At 41.4% G+C, this 18878-nt stretch overlaps 1 protein-coding gene across 2 annotated transcripts in view; it reads left to right on the top strand.

The window, feature by feature from the left end:
* Positions 1–2229: 2229 nt before the first annotated feature.
* slc4a2a (solute carrier family 4 member 2a) overlaps positions 2230–18878 on the top strand; it is a 65312-nt gene continuing 48663 nt past the window's right edge. For both annotated transcript variants that reach the window (XM_088918822.1, XM_088918821.1), the window contains exons 1-2: positions 2230–2344; positions 12271–12439. In XM_088918822.1, coding sequence (XP_088774948.1) covers positions 12380–12439 — 60 coding nt within the window. In that variant the 5' untranslated portion in view covers positions 2230–2344; positions 12271–12379. The remainder of the gene's footprint in view (positions 2345–12270; positions 12440–18878) is intronic.

The raw sequence follows: 18878 nt of genomic DNA, 5'->3' as shown, positions 1-18878 counted from the left end.
GAAAGATATTTTCGAGGAGGGATGTGCAGAACAAAGCCATAAGCCTTCTGAACTCTTTGAGATATCGTGTTGTCTGACTTGCGGTTTCAGCCAAATAAATGACACGGCCGTCTTTCGCAGGCCATGACGTCAAGGCGCGCCTCCTGCGCTTTGTCGTCTGGCTGGAAACCGGGTTAAGTTCCACCTTGTGCCTTTCTCTTGAGTGTTTGCCGCTGCGCAGTATGGTAATTTTGCGGATTCCACTTTGCTGTCTCTCCGCAGCAAAAAACCGCATGGTGCAACGTAATGTAAGAATTTGTTACAAAATTATAAACAACTTTTCCATGCTGTTACTTCTGCTGCCTGTTAGTCAGATTCCTCGAAGAGCAAGGAAAAATTGCTGTGGGTTGTATTTATCATGTCTGGAGTTCCCTGGCGTGTGTCTTTTGTATAGCTGTTGACTGCTGTGCAGGCTCTGACACTCTTTATAATCAGCAGTCTCTTCCTAATTATTGGGAATGCAGGCGCCTTTATAACTCCATTACATTATAACTCCTGTAATCTTCCAGCACGTCCTTGACCAGCCCAGCTCAAAGACCAGTGGGAAAACAACCAGAGGCTGGAATTGACCCAGCACCTGCTCAATGGTTTCACCCATGTTCCAGCTGCCATCATGGGGGTTAGGTGTCCAGATGAATCCTTAAGGATTGGTTTTCCAACAGCTTGCTCTTGTTATTTTTTGCCCCTGACACTATTAAAGACAGGGCCTGGTTGCTAGTGGCCTTAGCCCTTCACTGCATCACCCAGTGGCCAGGCCTGGCTGTGCAGAGGGTGGTACTCTAGCCCGCATCTTATCGGAGCCTTGGTGGCTGATGAGTTGCAGTGTTTTGTTTTCTGACTGATAGGCAGCTGTGATATTTGTTGTTTCTACGTCTCTTTTCGTCCGCAGACGTCTGTACATTTGTTGTATTTACAGCATAAAGCATGAACTGTTTCTTACATTGGAATAGCCACAGTGGCCACAGTGGATACTGTAAGCTGTTTTATTGATTTACAGTATGGTGAATTACTGAAGCAAGGCTACTTCTGTGGGGGGTCTGTGCTGTAATAGGGCTGGAAGCTGCTTTGATGGTGGTGGCTGTGTGCAGTGCTGGCTGTGATGAGGGCACAAGCGAGATCACAGAGTGACAGCAGAGCCCTTGATGTTAGGTCCTGGGTATGTGACCAGACCCACAATTACCCTTTTTGTTTTTCATGCAGCAGTAGCCAGAGTGAAGGTGCATCCTGGTAGTGCGGTTTGAAATGCAGTAGAGTTATGGCTCAGGGTGGAGTGGTCTTGTGATACTGCCTTAGGCAGGAGATGTTGTTGTTGTAATTCTGTATTGGACATGGCGGAGCTGCCTGCAAAAAATCACCTCTTTTTTTTAAGTGATTGGATAGGACTTCAGTGTGAAGTCCCCAGTGTGTCTGGTGTTACGTAGCTGACAGGTCGTCCTGTGTCCTGGAAGTGCTTCCTGAGGGGGAGAGAGCAGTCAAATCACTAGAGCAGGAACAGGGCCGGAGAATGAATGAAACTCAATGTATATCCAGATAGTGTGTTAGCAAGGCAAATGTGTCCCACCTCATCACAGGTGTGGGTGAGTGCTGTTTCTCTGCTACGTGTCTATATTGTCATTGAGCATGGTATTTTGAGAGCCTCCCTACATGAGTCACTGAGGTGATTTTTTTTCTCTTTGTGGGGTTATTTGAGTGCTGTATGCCTGGATCACTTGCTGAAGTGTTAGTTTTTGTGGCATTACCTGGTTTGTGTGTGTTAAACGTTACGGTGTTCCAGGAATTCAGAGAACTTAATAGGTGACTTTTTTACTTTCCCTGACTATTCCAGTGTCTTTCCAGAAATTCAGGACTTGCTGATGTTGCTTTAAATATGAGTTGCATGTGTTTCGAGGGGTAAAAGATTTTTGTAACTGCATCTTCTCAAGTCTGTATTTGCTACTGGGTTGCCCGCAACCCTTGTTCCTTTCTGTAGGAATGTGTGTCTTCGACAAGCTGCCTGTGTGTGTGTCAGCCTGAATTCTGCGCCTCAGTCCTTTAATGTTGAGTCATTTCTTTGGTCACATGGCTGCTTGTTAGAGGAAGAAATATAATCCAGAAGAGGAAGGCTTGAATTATCAGTTCTTCAAGGCTGCGAGTGCGAGTGTGTGCGTGTGCAGAGCCGGTACAGCACTCTTGTCTAACCAGTCCTTTCTCTCTTTCTCTCTCTCTCTCAATCTCTTTCTGTCTCTCCTTGTCTTTCTCCCTCACAGTGGTTTTTGGCTTTGCTCTACGATGCCAGCTGTAGCTCTTCTGCAGTAAACAGTCAAAGGTAAGCTGTTTTCCCTCTCTCTTTCTCTCTGTCTGTCTTTTGTTGTGAAGTAGTGATATTTGTCTACTGCCTTCTGCTTGGGTCACCTTCCTGAATAAACTGCTGTTCTGTTGAGACAGCAGCAGGCTGTGAAGAAAGCCTCTTTTTAAGTGTTAATTTGGGTTTAATTTTTAGTTTGTGTTTTCTTTCATGTTTACTAGCTTTGCTTGTTGCATTTGGCAGCATTGTGAAGAAAAGATGTAGTGTATTCATCCTACCCCAGAATGTAGTACCTTTCCAGGAAACTGAACTGTTCTGTATTGCAGGTGATTGGCTGTCACTGTTAAACAGTTTTTTGTATGTATGGGTTGGTGGGAGGCAGAGCTTTTCAGTAAAAATTCCCATTATCTTTCTTCACTTAATTACCCTTTCCAGGGACTTTTATTCTTTGCTATCCTGTTTTACTAAAATGCTCTCTTCCAGACTGAAGCGTACTCCCAAGTTTGCTGCTCACACATGCACACAGACTGACACACACCCACAAGCTCCTTTCAAAGCTTTGACCTTTGGGGGATTTGCTGTGCACACAAGGCGACAGACAGCTCTGATGTATGAAAAATGAGATAGTCTTTTCTCGGCCCAGATAGTGCTCCCTTTGTGTGCAGCTGAAAGAGACAAGGGCTGCTCTTTCAGTCTTTCCATGACAAGGTACATATTACAAATCAGTGTAGGAGCTGACAAAACATCTCCATGGGGTAGTAATTCCTAGAAGTAAAATGACAAGGTTGGGAAAGTTTCATCTGTCAAAATATTTGACTTTTCTAGCATTTTTAGTTTAGTAGTAATAGAAATCAAGATTTGTTTTATGTGTGTTTCTCTGTTTGAGAAGTGAAAACCATGACTCTGCACAGTTTTAAGGCTTCTGTACACATTTTATGTGACCACCTGGTTGTACAGTATGTTCCTATGCAGGCAGTCTGTTAATATCATTTCCCATCCTGGGAGACTTGATAGCCTTGGAAGACCTGCAGTTTTGGTGGGAAGTAAAGTATGATTACTCCTGTGTTAAAGGTATCTAAAATAAAGGATGATCTGGCATGTGGACAGGACAGTCAAGGGTTTAGAGCCCATTATTTCTACAGTCACAGTACAGATTTCTATAGCCACTGCACAGATGGTTTATCATCATGATTGGTGCTTGAAAAAATATTCTAAAGTTTAAAACAAGTTTATTTTGCGGTTCACAGTCAGTTTTTTTGTAGTACTGGTTAGCTTGCAAATACAGTAGTGTCTGTAATTTGCATGACTAATTACCTATGTTTGCCTTAAGTGACGATTGAGTCACCCGTATGTTTTCTGTGTAATATTTTTGCACAAAATTCACTTAGTTTATCATATTTTGAGAAGTAAACTTGAATGTGATTGCCTGGACAGTTACTTGTTTAAAAATGCAGCGTCCATGAACTCGCTTGTACACTCAAAAAACATTTGGTCAACTTCTTGCCTTGTGAGCTAGTAGTTTAGCATTTTTAAAATTTCTTCCAAAACAACTGTTAAAAAAGGAGCATGAATACACCATGTAAACATTGTCTTGGGATCATATTAACTACAGTTGTTACAAATGAGTTTTACTAGAAATGCCTTTTTTATATAAAGAGGTTTTTCATACAGTCTGTGTAAAATCTGTCCTTGTCTGAATGCCTTTTCTATTCAAAAAGGTTTAACAACTTAAGCTTTTTGTTAGTGCTTTGGACACAGCACTCAACAGCATAAAGTTCCCTTGGGATTATTTCTCAGCCACTAAAGGATGCATCGACCAGTTATTTTTACATGTCCCGCTCCATGTCAGAACTCTTTGCAAGGAGTTTTGTAACGGCTGAATGCCCCTCTTGAGTAATAATTGGAGTAGTTCTTAAGAAGCTAATAAACAACAGATATATGGCTCAGCCGATATCTGAGAACCCCTCTCTTATGGGTGTGAGACGAAACGCAGGTGTGAAAGAGGTGGACAGAGGCTGGTTTTATTGCAAGAGGCATACCATTGTGAAGGTACAGTAAATGAAAAGGGCAGGTTGCTTGATTGATTTTACATGGGAATTATTTCAGTAATGTTTGATGTTTTAAAGAGTTGTCTACCATGCGATCTATACTTACTCAGCATTAAAACATTTCATTTCAGTCTGTCTGGCTTTCAAGAGCTGGGAGCTCCTGAGACCTACAGTAGTTTGTTCCAGACAGTATCACAGAGCAACTAAAAAGAGCCAGGGAGATCCTATACTGTACATGCAGCTTGTGCTGAGGGGCCTGGAGCTCAGGAGCTACCCTTCCCTGTGTTCTTTTACAAAATGTTGACATCAGACAATTCTTAAATGTGTCATCAAAAATGTCCATTCTAAGCCTGTGCATATTTGCAGCTGAATGTGTTGGGAGTTCTCTGTAGGGTAGAATGATTGCTGCTATTGTTAGTGTTTCATAATAATTGTGTTTTCCATTTTAAGGCTCTAGGGCTGGAGTATTTGTAGGATGGGTGTTTGTTGTACAGCCTGAGCAGGCTGTTCTCTGCAGTGTCTGTATTAAAGCCTGCAGTCGGTAATAGATGCTCTGTGATATGGGAAAGCAGGCTCTGTTCAGTAGTATGAGCTTCAGATGAAGTTAAAGTTCCAGCACAGTCACTGCTGACTCACTGTGCCGTCACCTTGGAGAAGTCACATCAGGAAGCAGCGAGGTAAAAAAAGAATCGCCTTTTCTTCACTGCTTTCTCAGAGCCTGTGCTTTCTGTGCCATGGAGGTGCAGGGTGATCTGATGAGGACTGTAGTAGTGTTTTGGTGTTCTATCCAGTCCTACACTGGACTTTTGCATCTCGTGCCCCGTGTCCCTCAGGGGGGCTGGTGTGAGACGCCTGAAGCTGGTCACGAAGACACTGTACCTACCTCTGTCTGGGTGCCCTGGATAGCATTCCAGAACCCACTCCAGTGCCCTTGGGATATGGGCTGGGAAAAATCATTGGAGGGAGTCCTTCCATCTTTGGGTTTGTCCCTTAGGTGAAAACTAGGTGTCACCTTGTATCTAAGAGCGCCGGCTGACTGCCTTCATAAGGTGGTAGAGCAGAGACTGGATCAATAGAAATGAGCTCAACTTCTACAGACAGCTGAGCCAGATAAAAACAGAGAGCATGTTGAAGGGCCTGTGCAATGTTGTAAAATCAAGAAAATCACCATTGGAGCCTGATAGTGTCTCAGTACTTCACGAGGGGATTTTCGCCATCCTTCACAGCTAATTGAAGAAGAGAGACAGGTGAGGTATCTGTGCTTTGGCTTATTAGTTTGATCTTAATTTACTGTGCTCCCATGTTGATCTGGCAGCCAGCTGTGTCTAACTCCTCATACTCCAGTGAAAACAAGACTGCATGGTTTTGAAATTGAGGTGTGTTTAGAATGCTGTCATAGCAACTGGAACTGTTGATTAACCAAACTGAAAGACACCCATTCAAAATCAAAATATTTCTACTAATAAAAGTTCTCTGGAGTCCCATTGCAGCAATCCTTCTAGGTCACCTAATTCACCTGTTATTTAGTATTATAAACAGTTGTTTAAGCAATTGTTTAGCAAGTAATGTTTCAATGGAGGGAACACTGGTCTTTAATGACCAAAGGATATTCTGATTTTTCTTCCAAATGATCTTTAAATGCAGTTCCTTAAGTGAACACACCACCTTTATAGTTTAAATGATCATTGTTAAGTGGTTTTACTGTAGGCCTTAAAATCATCACTTAAAACTGCTACATGCCGTATACAGCCTGCTGGACAGGGACTAGGAGATTTCTGAAATGTAAGATATGAAAAAGAAAACTGCAAATATATTTGCACTCGGTAATGAACACTTTTTTATTTGTAATGGTCTCTTACAATGCTTAAAAATGAGGCTCCTGTGCACTATTGCCTTTTCTTTGAGAGAGTAATACAGTACTGTGATCAAATACTTGTGTTTTTTTACCCAGAAACTAAGGATGGCAGGATGTGCTGTAAAGGCTTGTTTTATATTGGCTGCTTGTTCCCCTTCAATCCTGGTCTGAGTCTGGTTCATGGTGGAGTTCAGCCCACGCTAGCCGCTGGCCAGTCTGTGTTAGATCAACTTTGCTGTGAAGGAAGTGGAAAATTCCCTTGTGAGGTATTGCGACACCATCAGGCTCCATTGCTGATTTTCTTGATTTTACACCATGTTCAGCTATTTCGCAGATAAATGGTAGTCCAGGTTCTCAATCTCCTGAGTTCCTGTTTTAGCAATTAAAAGAAGAATATTTGGCTCAGTGTCCTCTTATTTAAAATAGAGGACTTAAATTGCAATTTTCTGGAGTATATATTGAGTTAGAAATTTAAGAAAAACTTATCGTTCTAAGAAATAAGTTGAATATAAAAACAGACATGCAGTGAATAGTCTCACTTAAAGAACATTGTGAAATTGTTATAGGAAAGCAACATAGAATTGATGCAGAGATTACAAAGTTTTTCATTAGATAGGCTTCCTAGAGCACCTTGGTAAAACAAGACCTGCACACCCCGTTTAGAAAAAAGACACTACACACAAGAATTTTTTGCACACTGCATACAGAATCTGATTATATTTGTGTAAAATAACATTGTAATACTCGGTTACAATTCCTTCTATCCCTGTGATATTCTTACAAAATAATACCATCTTTAGTAGAAACTGTAAATAAGTGGGCGGAGCGGTGGCTTTGTGGCTAAGGATCTGTGCCTGTGGCTGGAAGGTTGCCGGTTCAAATTCCATGGCCGGCAGAGGAATCCTACTCTGTTGGGCCCCTGAGCAAGGCCCTTAACACCAACTGCTTCAGGGGTGCCGTACAATGGCTGACCCTGCGCTCTGACCCCAAGCTTCTCTCCCTGTCTGTGTGTCTGTCTCTCATGGAGAGCAAGCTGGGGTATGCGAAAAGACAAATTCCTAATGCAAGAAATTGTATATGGCCAATAAAGTGATCTCATCTCAATCCCTGATTTTTATGAGCTGTGGCATCATGGTCACCTTGAACCCAGACTTGGTGTCACAGATAATAGTAACTCTTGTATAGGATTATGTAATCAGATCTTATCAGTAAACTAAATAAGCAGACCATTTATATAGGATATAAGACATGTAAATTTAAAAGATTATTGCTGCTTATAAGTTGAACTCAGTTCCCTTTTCCATATAGGAATTGAAGGATTCTGAAATTTAACATTTAAATTCCTCCACCCTGCCGTGGTTAAGAGACCAGTTAAGCCATGATCCGCCCTGTTCTCCACACAGAGGACTGACCTGCCTGAGCTGCTCTGGGCCTGTTGCTTATACATGTATCGATGTGTTCGTTATAGGAAGTGTTGCGACTTGCCTTCAACGCAAAGCTCGGCTTGAGAAGAAACGCAACGCACAATTTCAGTGCTTTTTGGCTCCAGCGCATAACTGATCCATCTGAAATACCCAACAAATTTTTTTTGAAAAAACACCTGCTGTGTCATGTCTGTCTTCATATTCCCAGCCGGCATGTTAGGTGTGTTTCACATGTGTCTGACAGTAGGTTCCAGCAGTAGGGAGTTGGGCTGCTGGGCCATGTGGCAGGCTTGTGCCTACGAGCTTTGTGCTGCAGAGGAGCACTGCCAGCTGGCAGCGGGTGCAGTGTCGGGATGCATGTTTTTCAGAGCCCTGCAGCCACAGCTAGGGAAGAGCAGTGTCAGTTTCCTGTTTTTTTTGTGCAAAGGAGATTCCTCCCAGGCAGTCGCATGATCTGGAGAGCCACAGATGCACATACGAGTCTTGGTACCTTCTGAGAAGAGCACAGGCGGTTACACATGAGAGGAGGCCGTTTGGCCCATCTAGCCTGTTTGAAGGTTAGCTGTTTCTGTTGTTGCTTACTCCATACCCCCACAACCCTTTGGGTAAAGAAGTGCGTCCTATCCACGGTTTAAAATGCACTTCATTATATTTTTCAATTTTGCCTACTAATAAGAACATAGGACAGAGTACAGATGTTTCCAGAAGTGGTGTTCAGTAGTTTGTCCAGTGCACATTTGTCTTAGCAACTGGCAGTTAAAATTTGAATTTAGGTAATTTAAAACAGTGTTTACATAGAATACATAGAATTCTCAGTTGCAGAAAATTATTCCTATTTGTCTTCAGATTAATTCACTAGAAAATATCACCTTCTAGCATGAATGGGCAATCAACACACCACAGAAGAGCGATACCCATCAAATGTCTATACTGTAGTTTACTGTTAGTAGAGGTGGTGGGTTTTGGTGCTTATGACTAGGACTTTAACTGATCATAAGCCCCTTTTACATGAATAAACATGGCTAATATTTTCTCTGATGCTTGGCATTTATTCCATTAGCATAATATTCATATTCCTTCTCATGGGCTTTCTTCAGTTTGACATATTACAGTAACATAAGATGTGCATACTTTTAGATTTTCAAGAAAAACAGTTTCTTTTTTATTTAAAAGTGTTTAATCCGGAGAGAGGTTTTTATGGACAGGTTATCCTCACAAGATTTCATGTGGTATGTTATAAAGTGTGGGAAGCCCTCTGTACTGTAGTCTGAGGAGAGGTTTAAAACTTCATAGCCATTGTAGCCTTTCTCTGCTTTGTGTGCAGCTGTTTAATGTGAGGAGAGACTGTTTCCTCCATGTGCCACTACAGGGGATTTTTTTTTAGCTGAATTAATCTGTGTAGATAATGATCTCCTTCTCCCTCACAAACATAACTTTCCACACACTCATTTGCCTGTGCTGGTGAGTCCCAGATCTAACTTTGTATGTAGGCCGTCATATTTAAACTCATCCCACTGCTGTTGAATTAGACAAATAAGATTGTAGGCCTGCAGTTGAACTCTGAGCTACAAACACGCTGCAGCCTGGCACCTTCACACTTCTGAGAACAGACAGCACTTCTTTACACAAAGGGATGTGGTAGCGTGAAGGACCATACCCTACCTAGCTGCCAAGAAGAAGCTGGATGAGATTCTCTGATCAATTAACTGCTAACTAACAAATAATAATTCCCTACACTTATAGGTCTTCTCTGGGCCCTCCTCTCAAAGTGCTTTACAGGTAATGGGACTCCTCTCCACCACCACCAATGTGCAGCCCCACCTGGATGATGCGATGGCAGCTATAGTGCGCCAGAACGCTCACTGCCCATCAGCTGTCAGTGGGGAGGAGAGCAGAGTAACGAAGCCAATTCATAGATGGGGATTATTAGGAGGCCATGATTGGTAAAAGTCAATGGGAAATTTGGCCAGGATGCTAAATAACACCCCTACTCTTTTCGAGAAACGCCCTATGATTTTAAATGACCACAGAGAGTCAGAACCTCGGTTTTACATCTGTCGTGTTCCTGTCAGTATAGTGGGGCATTAGGACCCACACAGACCGCAGGGTGAGCACCCCTACTGGCCCCACCAACGCCACTTCCAGCAGCAACCTTGGTTTTCCCAGGAGGTCTCTCATCCAGGTACTGACCAGGCTCACACCTGCTTAGCTTCTGTGGGTTGCCATTTGTGAGATGCAGGGTGATATGGCTGCTGGCCAAATCAGATAGAGAAGCAGAATAGCTTCTTGTTTTGTTATCTTTCTTCTGTTCATACCTACTGAGCACTTTATGGCCCAGCAATCTAACTCAGAACCTGAGAACACAGTGCAACCTGGCATTCTTATCCCTGACCTACAGTACTAAACACACTGCAGCCCCACACTCTGCCAAACACAGCAAAGCCTCACACTTCAAAACTGCGCCCCTAACCTTCTGCATTACAGCCCAGCACCTTTTCTGTATCCACTGAGCTCATTCATGTTTCGTCCTGGTATGTAAGTAAATATTAGCTTAACAGTCAGCAGCTCTTTTGTGGTTGAAGTGCTACTCTTCAGATCAGGTTCATTTGCAGTGGCTCATTATATAATGAGGTCTCAGAATTTGTTTGGCACGTAGTCTCAAAACTGAGAGATCACAATGCTCACAATAAAACAGAACATTAACCTGTGATAATTTTAGTACTTGAGAAGTTTGCTTCGTAGTCGTTCTTGACAGATAACTCTTAATAACTTCTACACTTTGCTCATTCATTCCCTCCCACTGGGTTCTGTTAGGCTCTCTCTTCTGTTACTCATGGGGCTGCAGGGTTCAGTGCTTTTCATTTCACTCTCTATATCTTTAAAACATTTATCACAATCTCTGCAGAATGCTAAAAGCCCCAGGAGACAATTTGTGAATTCTTAATATGCCAAAGTAGTCAGGACTGTAATGTGGTTAATGGTTTTGCAAGGGAGGTGGAAATCTTATGAACATTGAAATTGGTCTGAACAAACCACCTGATTTGTATACAGTAGCTGTTGCTGATTTGGTGCTTTGATTTCATATCTGTATATTTTCCCGCTTGTCTCCCATTTTCAGAACTGGATAAGGATGTCTAGACTGTTTCTGTGGGTCTGACAGCACCACTTTCTGACCCTTGGCTGGTGATGGGTGTCTATATACAGCTTCCTGAATGCACTGTCTCTTCTCTTTCAACCCTTATCTCTGTAGCATGAGAACAACAGTGATTTTCTGAGACATCTTCCTCAATGTAGGTATCTGTCACAGTATAGAAGAAAATACAGGTCATTCTCTCCAGCTTTTCTGAGCAGCCAGGTCTACCTGTTATTTAGTTCCTTATGGCCAGACTGTAATTACCTACCCTGTACTTCCTCAGGGTCTGTCTCTGCTTGCTGTCTCTCACCCTGGACAGATGCTTTTCCAGGAAGTAGTGCATTTTTAGGGCTGAGTAACACCCTGGTTTCCTCAAATGGTCTGTTCTAGTTTGTAGCTTACCTGTAATATTTCCTTAGATACTAGCAACCAAAGGAGCAAGATTGTCATCTCAACCAGCCATTGAAAGAATCCAGAGGAGTAGGTTCAACAGGATGGTTGAGTACCTTGTTCCAGACTCCAATATCCTGTTTTATAAAACATGCCTCCTGTTCTCCATTTTAAATAAAAGTTTGCTTTGTGTCCTTTGGTGTTAAATCTGATCAAGATTTTGCATGTGAAGTATGTCTTCTGTCATTTTGGTTCCGAGTTGCTACTTGTCATGCTGACTTGTCTGGAACTCATAATATAAATGGTTCTTTCCATTACTACAGTATGTGGAATAAGTACACTCCCCCCCTGTGCCGGCCCGTTATCGGCATGTCTCATCACATTTGCAGTTTTCTTTATCATGAACCAGCTGTTAATGACCTTCCAGGTTTTGAAAAATCACTGCAGTGTCACTGTTCTTGCTGAAGAATCTTTCCCCCCTGCAGTAAAAACTGTAGGTGGTGTTCACACCTGTGAACCCTACAGTACATAATAGATTACCCATCCAGCACTTCTGTCACATTAGGAAAGACAGAGCTGTCAAATTATTTGCTCTTCCTTTTAGCTTTTAATGTCTGCATTAACATCTACAATGGGACCTTTTAAGACCTTGGTTGATGTGAGCACACAATTAAAAGCTTTTAGGCTGACTGTTTTTTGCCGGGTGGCCATCAGCCACAACGTGAAGGTATTCTGATGTAATGTCTGAAAAGGGCACAACTGAGTGGAGTTTGCATCTTCACCATTTATTTTCCTTTGTAGGAGTTGTGTGGCTATATTATAGATGAGATGTAAGAGTCCTTCACTTGCCTCAGCTCAAGGACTTTGCATTGTGCTACATATTCTGTGCATTTATAGAAAGTTATTACTCTTGTCTGTAACAAATTCTCAGTATTACCATTTTTATGATCTTTTTCACAGCCGGAACACCAACTGTTCAGTATGATGTGATTTCACAAGATAGCAGTGTTGTTCTGCACGATACTTGATGATGTCCATCAGGATGGTCACTTAAGAGGACAGCACTCTCACTTTATTTTCTCGCTCTTTTGACACAGGTTATGCTGCCCAAAAGCTCCCCGCTTAGTCTGAGTGAGAAAGAAAAGGGTTAAAGTTTGACTGGTGAAATTCCATTCGCCGACACAGAGCTGAAGCAGAAGCACAGCCATGAGCGACGCCCAGGTTTCAACTGAGATCCACGACATCGTGGCCTCTGTGATTCACACTGTGAGTACACCTGCTCATGTCCTTCCAGCAGAGCCACGTCTGACGCATCCTCTGCTTCATCACAGATCAGAGCAGTGCTACACCAGTCCCAGCTCTAAAGGGAACTACTGTGAAACTGACTAACTGCTGCAAAAAACACTTGGTACGTCACAGAGTTGGCACAACAATGGCTTCAAAGATGGAAAAAATGTGGAATCTAGCAGTGACAGAGAAGTAAATGACTCTGTTCTCTGGTTATCAACTATTTAATTTATCTGAAGGTAGTTCTTTAGGGTTTTATCTCTTTTGGGACCTTTCTGAGCACGTGGTGATGTGAGTGAGGTACCCATTTGTGCGGTGCAGTGTGGGTCCATGTCCGTGTCCGCGAGCGTTAAGGTGTTTTAAAGAGGAGAGGAAAGATCAGATAGGCCACCTGCTGATAGATTATGTGCCTGCGGACTGCACAGCCAGGCAGGGTACAGCATAGCTCTGCAACTTGGAAATACAGCAAAAGTGCCTCTTCTGTTAGTTGATCCAAGCTGGTATGCCAAGACCACTTGCACCATGCTGATCAGACCATAATTATAGTTCCTATTGCTCTTAGTTAAATTTAGTTACATTTATTTCTTTAAGGCCTTTCACCGTTCTGTACAAAAGTGTAGGTAAAACACAGAAGTAAAGACAAAGATTCTATTTTCACATGAAACATGGAAAAGTTTATTGTATTCCATATAAATGTGTTTTCCTCCAGAGAGGACTGGTGCTGGGCCTGGCAGCATTGTAAATGAGGGATCTTTTGCTCGATTGGGGTCATATTTTGGGATGACAAATGCCATCTGAAAGACTGCTTTTACTGCAGTAGTTCATTTTTTCATGCTTATTGCGGTAGGCAAATATTTTTCTAAACAAAATTTTCTTAACTGTTTTTGTTAACAGTTAATATATACATAGCGCGCATCAAAAGAAAGGATCTGAAGAAAAATAAAGCTGCCCTATTAGTGGCTTGCTCTTGGAGCTTAGAGAAGATTAGACAGAGAACTCCATTATATACAGTATGTAAATATATATATATATTCCTAGATTGGGTAGACTCTTCCACTAAATACAATGTATTTGAGAGACAGACCTACTATTTGATTTAGAATGCAAGGTTCCTTAATACCTTACTAAAGACCAACAACAAATATCAAGTGTCCCTTCTGTTTTGACCATAAAGTCTCCTTTATTTTTGCATGTCTCTCTTGTAAAGCAGAAGTGAACTTTGTGTTATTTAGTCATGGTAAGTAGGATTATGTAACTGAAAAATGATTGTCGTGTTAACTGTATCTGCATGGCTCTGCATTGCATCATTCAAGCTAAGTTTTCCTTCTAGCAGTATGTGGAAAACAATGTGGTTCAAATCCACTTAAACCTCAGCGTCTGCAATGGTTGCAGTTAATAGCAAATGTGCATTGTGAGTATTAATGCAACATCGTTTGAAAGAAAATGGAAGTTTATGCTCAGTATTTTTCATAAGCACTGTTGAGTCCTGACACTACATCTATTTGAGATGTGGTTATGTTGTGGGATTTTAAAATACCCTGACGGCTATTATAACTGCTTCTTTTTTGTTGAAGTCCATGTAATTAATTCATAGAGTAAAAATTAATCATTTGTGAGACATTCCTCTTCAGCAGAGAAATCACGCGTCTGTCTCCGCTAAAATAACAGCGTTGCTTCTCTATAAGATACTGAAACATTTTTACACGATGGTTTGGATTGGTGTGGATATCCAGTCCTGGCTAAGGAGGACTGTGGTGTTTGCAGGTTTACACCCAAAGTTTACTTTTAACTACTATATTTAAGCCTAGAGTTAGTTAAACTTTGTACTTCACTTTGTTTCCAGTTCTTACAGTGCTGACAATTTCAGGAGGTCTATGAAACCTGCTGGACAGGACCCTCCAGGAACAGCACTGGATAGCCCTCTAGTTATTTGGGCTGCTCACGTTCAATAATCGTATTACTGTTGTACAGTATTCTGTTATCTTAGTTTCTTAGAGTTATCTTTACAGTCTCCTTTGTTTCTTAGGGGAATGTGTATGGTTGAGTGAAAGTTAACCCAGAGTATAGTAAATACAGAGTTACTGTAGTTTCATTTTTTGTTCTTATTGTTCTTGAAGGGATCAACAGTCATCATGCTTGTATATGAATAATACATCAGGTTTTGCTAAATTATGTCCTTCTGTATTTGTGCTTGTGCTTAAGATATTTACACACTTGATCACAGCAGGTAGGGGATTTGCTGTGTCACTCTTTGGTGGCTCTTCACCGCTGTGTTGAAAGATTTATCAGAGTTTTTATGTCCTAAATTAAGAAATATGATGAAGACTATGACAATAGTAAGTACTAATAAACTGTTTGATTTCAGTTTTTTTCATATCTCAATACCCATCACCCCAACACTAACAGCTGCTAGAAAGTATAGGAACCGTTTCATCTCCCCTATGAGTAAAGGAATTCTTTTCAAATACTCTTCTTGTCTGTGTGCTTTTAGATACTGATCAAATAACAAAACTGGATAAAATTGAAATAGTGTGCCTTGGAGCACATGACTGCAGCTGTTGTGCAACAGAGCTGGGAGTGAATGTGCAAAGACTGGGCGCACTTCCTGTATTCCTCTTTTACAGACTCCTCTGTGAGGCTGTGTGCTGGGTTTTTTGACTTGTTGACAATTAAAGGCGGGAGGTTTGGGTTTCGCTTAGCTATGTGTATATTTTATAATGTTATCAGCATCCTTTTTGTGGTCTGCTCCTATATTATGTAGATATAAGACAGGCTTTGTTTCTGCTCCCTTCAATAGGCATTCCTATTGATCTTATTTTCAATTGTTTATTGAATAAAGGTTTCTAGTCTATAGAAAGTGACTTTTTAGTCTGCTCAGTGTCTTTAATTTTGCAGAATATCAGGCCAAATGTGCAAATTAGCTATGTGCCTCAGTGTACCAATTGACAACCAAAATTAAGCATAATTGTATAACCTCAAAGGAGTTTCATTCTAAAAAAACAAATCTAAATTGTACATCAGAATAATTTCTCCTAATATTTAACTAATGATAGTGGCCAGTTTTATTTCCCAATTAAGCCAAGGAAAATGTGCTGAACTGTTGGACTGGACCTGTTTAAACAATTCTTTTAGTGTAGAGTTACACACAATTATCCAAGGAGTTAATGTGTCCCCTTTTCTTCATGACTTATTCATGCACAGCTTATTACCAGTAGGTCTGTATCTGTCTTTCTAATCACCTTTTGTGAGCCTCAGTTGTTCCTCGCCCAGCTAGGGCACAGTCTCGGAGGCCAGTCTAGCCGTGTTTTGTCTGCTCAGGTACCCTGAGGCGACGCCAAGCTCTTGCAGATGGCACGGTCACAGGAAGCTCATTGCTTTGCGCCAGTGGTCTCCCGCCACATTCTGCGCCGCAGCTTATGTGAAGTGGTCTGGACATGGGGTGCTGTTCATTCTAAATTCGGCGTTGGCTTGGGTCTGTAGCTGCTGCGGAGAGTGGATCAGGGCTTCACCTGTGTGCTCTTTCCTATCAGTGTCAGACCAAGGCTAAGCCTACATGCCAATGGCTCTCTCCCTGCATCTAGGACTGGTGTTGCTCAGTGTGTTTCTCTTTCTTCCTGGCGTCTGCACCACCATACTGTATCTCCAGTTATTGCAATTCAGAATTTCCTTTTATGCCTTTTCGATTAATCTGTTGATTTACAGTACCAAGACTAGGCTATATTGTCTTCTGTGGCTGAGACTGTAGAAAAAGGTGGCATTTTGTTCTGTAAGCTAGGGGCGATGCAGATCCTGTTGTCTCGGTGTTTTTTGTCCCAGAAAAATTGAGATTCTGGACTTGATCACACTGTGAATCTAGCCTCTGGCCAGCTTTAGGATATCTTTCAGAAGTTTCCACCTTCCACTTCAGAGCTGTGTTGCAAAGAAGACATTGCTGCTCTAGAAGGCACCTGAAGAAATGATCTCAGAGCTTAAAAGACAGACTAAATTAAATCTTTTCAGAGTAAACAAATGGTTTCATTTTAGATTTGATTGAGTTAAAGCTCTGTAAATGCAGAATGGTCAGTTGATATTTGCGCAGGTTATAAAAGCTCACTTGACCTACTCTTTGTAATCACAGTGCCTAGCAAGGAAATTATTAAAAAACAGCAGGGTTTGCCATAGCTTAAAAGGAAAGATACTCAAATTAAATATGAGTGTGCTGACTGTGTTGTAATATTTTAACTAAGCATGATAACCATTTGACTGGATTTCTCACAGGCATGTTTTCAGTATAACTAATTATATTTTGAGAGTAGGAATTCATTATTTATCTAAAGAGGGCAGGTTTGTGCCCACTGAATGTTGCTGTTGCCTCTCACTCTCATTCGTAGCGAATACTTTGGCATTTGTTTTTTTAACACTTTTGAATGTTTGTTGTTCGCAATGATGGCTGTTCATATTTGTATAGTAGTATGTTTGATTTTGAAGAATTTTTTTAAGACTCTTGTATTAGGAGAGGGACAGATAAAGCAGGGGTTTGACGTGATTAAAGCCAGTTATCTTTTGGAAACACTGTGAAATGTTGCTGCTAGCTTTCCGAGAAGGTCAATTCTTGATAAAGCTGTTGAGTTTGACTTTGCCGGGGCTTTCTGATATCAATGCGATGACTACCAGCGAGTAACTGATTTGAATATGTCGTATTGCAGGACTGTGACAAAACAAGCTCTTCAAGGTGTTGCTGTACTTGGAAATTTCCATATAAAGAGAGAGCTTCAAGAGATGTGCATTTTTAAAAAGAGTACTGCATAAACATTTTGGACATTAAAAGTTTTGAAATTATTTTGAATGATCATTCGTAGTTGAATGATGGGCTAGCCCTAGATTTTAGTGGGCCCAAGGCAAGATCTTGAAAAGGGGACCATCCAAATCACAATTTGCACCCAAAACTTAATTTACCATTTAGAAAAATTAAATGAATTATATACTGTAACTAAAAAAAAACTTTTATTAACCAGATTTGAAGAACACATAATAAATAACTTACAAACAAGAACAAGAAGCATACGTTTTACAAAGATAACATTCTAGTAAAACTGTTAACTTCTAGTAAAACACCTCAAGTGGCCTACAGGTACATGCCAGTTTGCCAGTTATGAGCTCAAAACCAAATGAAATAGAAACGCTTCATTTGGCATACCTCTGTTTTGAGATCGCTTATCCTGCTCTGTTCTATGCATCTTTTTCTCCATGCCCAGTGGGTACGTCCTTTTGGAGGTCATAGTGCATTTACTAGTTTCAACTACATGATTATAATTTTTAACCATTACAATACAGTTTGCAACACAAGTAAAAGGTAACTTGTAACGTTTCATTAAATGTTAGATGTACTGGTTTAATCCAACCAGATTAATAAAATTGATCATCACAACATTTACTACTTTCTGAAATTAAATGAACAGCATTCGGTGTAGCAGCAGCTGAAACCACACTGATGTCATCTTATGGTCATTACATTTAATAAACTACTACACTTACTTTCACAACTAATAATATTATAATTTATAACTAACTTTAGCAGCCTAGATTAGCATAGCAGACATAGAAATTGCCAATTGAGGGAATATTAGGCTCACATTTGAATGTGCTGATTAAATAAAAGTTGCATTGCAGGCTGAAGGGACCCCCTGGTGGCCTCAGGGCCCGAGACAGTTGCCTAGTTTATCTAAACCCCGGGCCAGCTCTGGCTGAATGTTAATAGTGGTGAAAGTCTAGAACAAATGGCATACAGAAGGGATCTGGTATACACCCTTATCAGGAGAAAAACACCAGTGTGCCATCGGTATGCTGGAGGCTTGACTGATTGTTGCACTGTTACTGTTCTTTTAAGTGATTAATCAAAATTGTGAATGCTGGTGACTGTAGGACAATATTCCTATTTTGTTGGAATGTGCATATCCAGACCAATTGGCTGTCCGGACAGGAGTTTGTAGTGGATACAGAACTCCACTTGTAGTCATTGATCGAGGTCAGGGACCTCAGCTGCCACTCTTTCTGTAGACTCGTCCAGCAGTACAGCGGAGCCTCATGGTGCTTGTGTACTGACTGCAGAGAATGGGACATTCCCTGGATGCTCTGTGCGCTGAATCTGCCAGACCTGAGCCCCATTGAACATTGGGGGGATGAGTTGGGATGATGTGCGGCTTCTAGGTCTCAGAGACCTGTTGAAAGGTGAATCATTCTCCAGGCTGTGTGAGAGAAATGGGACAGAAAAGGTTCCAGATGCTGTCTTGGGGAAACACATTGCTTCCCACAGTGCCCATTAAGCCTACTAGCTTGTACTAGTTTACAGTATGTCTCATCTGAAGGACGGCACCTTTGCAAGTGCAATGTCCCTTGGCTGCTGTACAGGCACGTAAGTTTGGTCTAGAAGGAAGAGTGT

This window comes from Atractosteus spatula, chromosome 6 (assembly GCF_055471065.1).
Source record: "Atractosteus spatula isolate fAtrSpa1 chromosome 6, fAtrSpa1.hap1, whole genome shotgun sequence".
Lineage (NCBI taxonomy): Eukaryota > Metazoa > Chordata > Actinopteri > Semionotiformes > Lepisosteidae > Atractosteus > Atractosteus spatula.
Note: the sequence above shows the minus strand (reverse complement) of the source record. Positions and strands in the feature narration are given on the sequence as shown.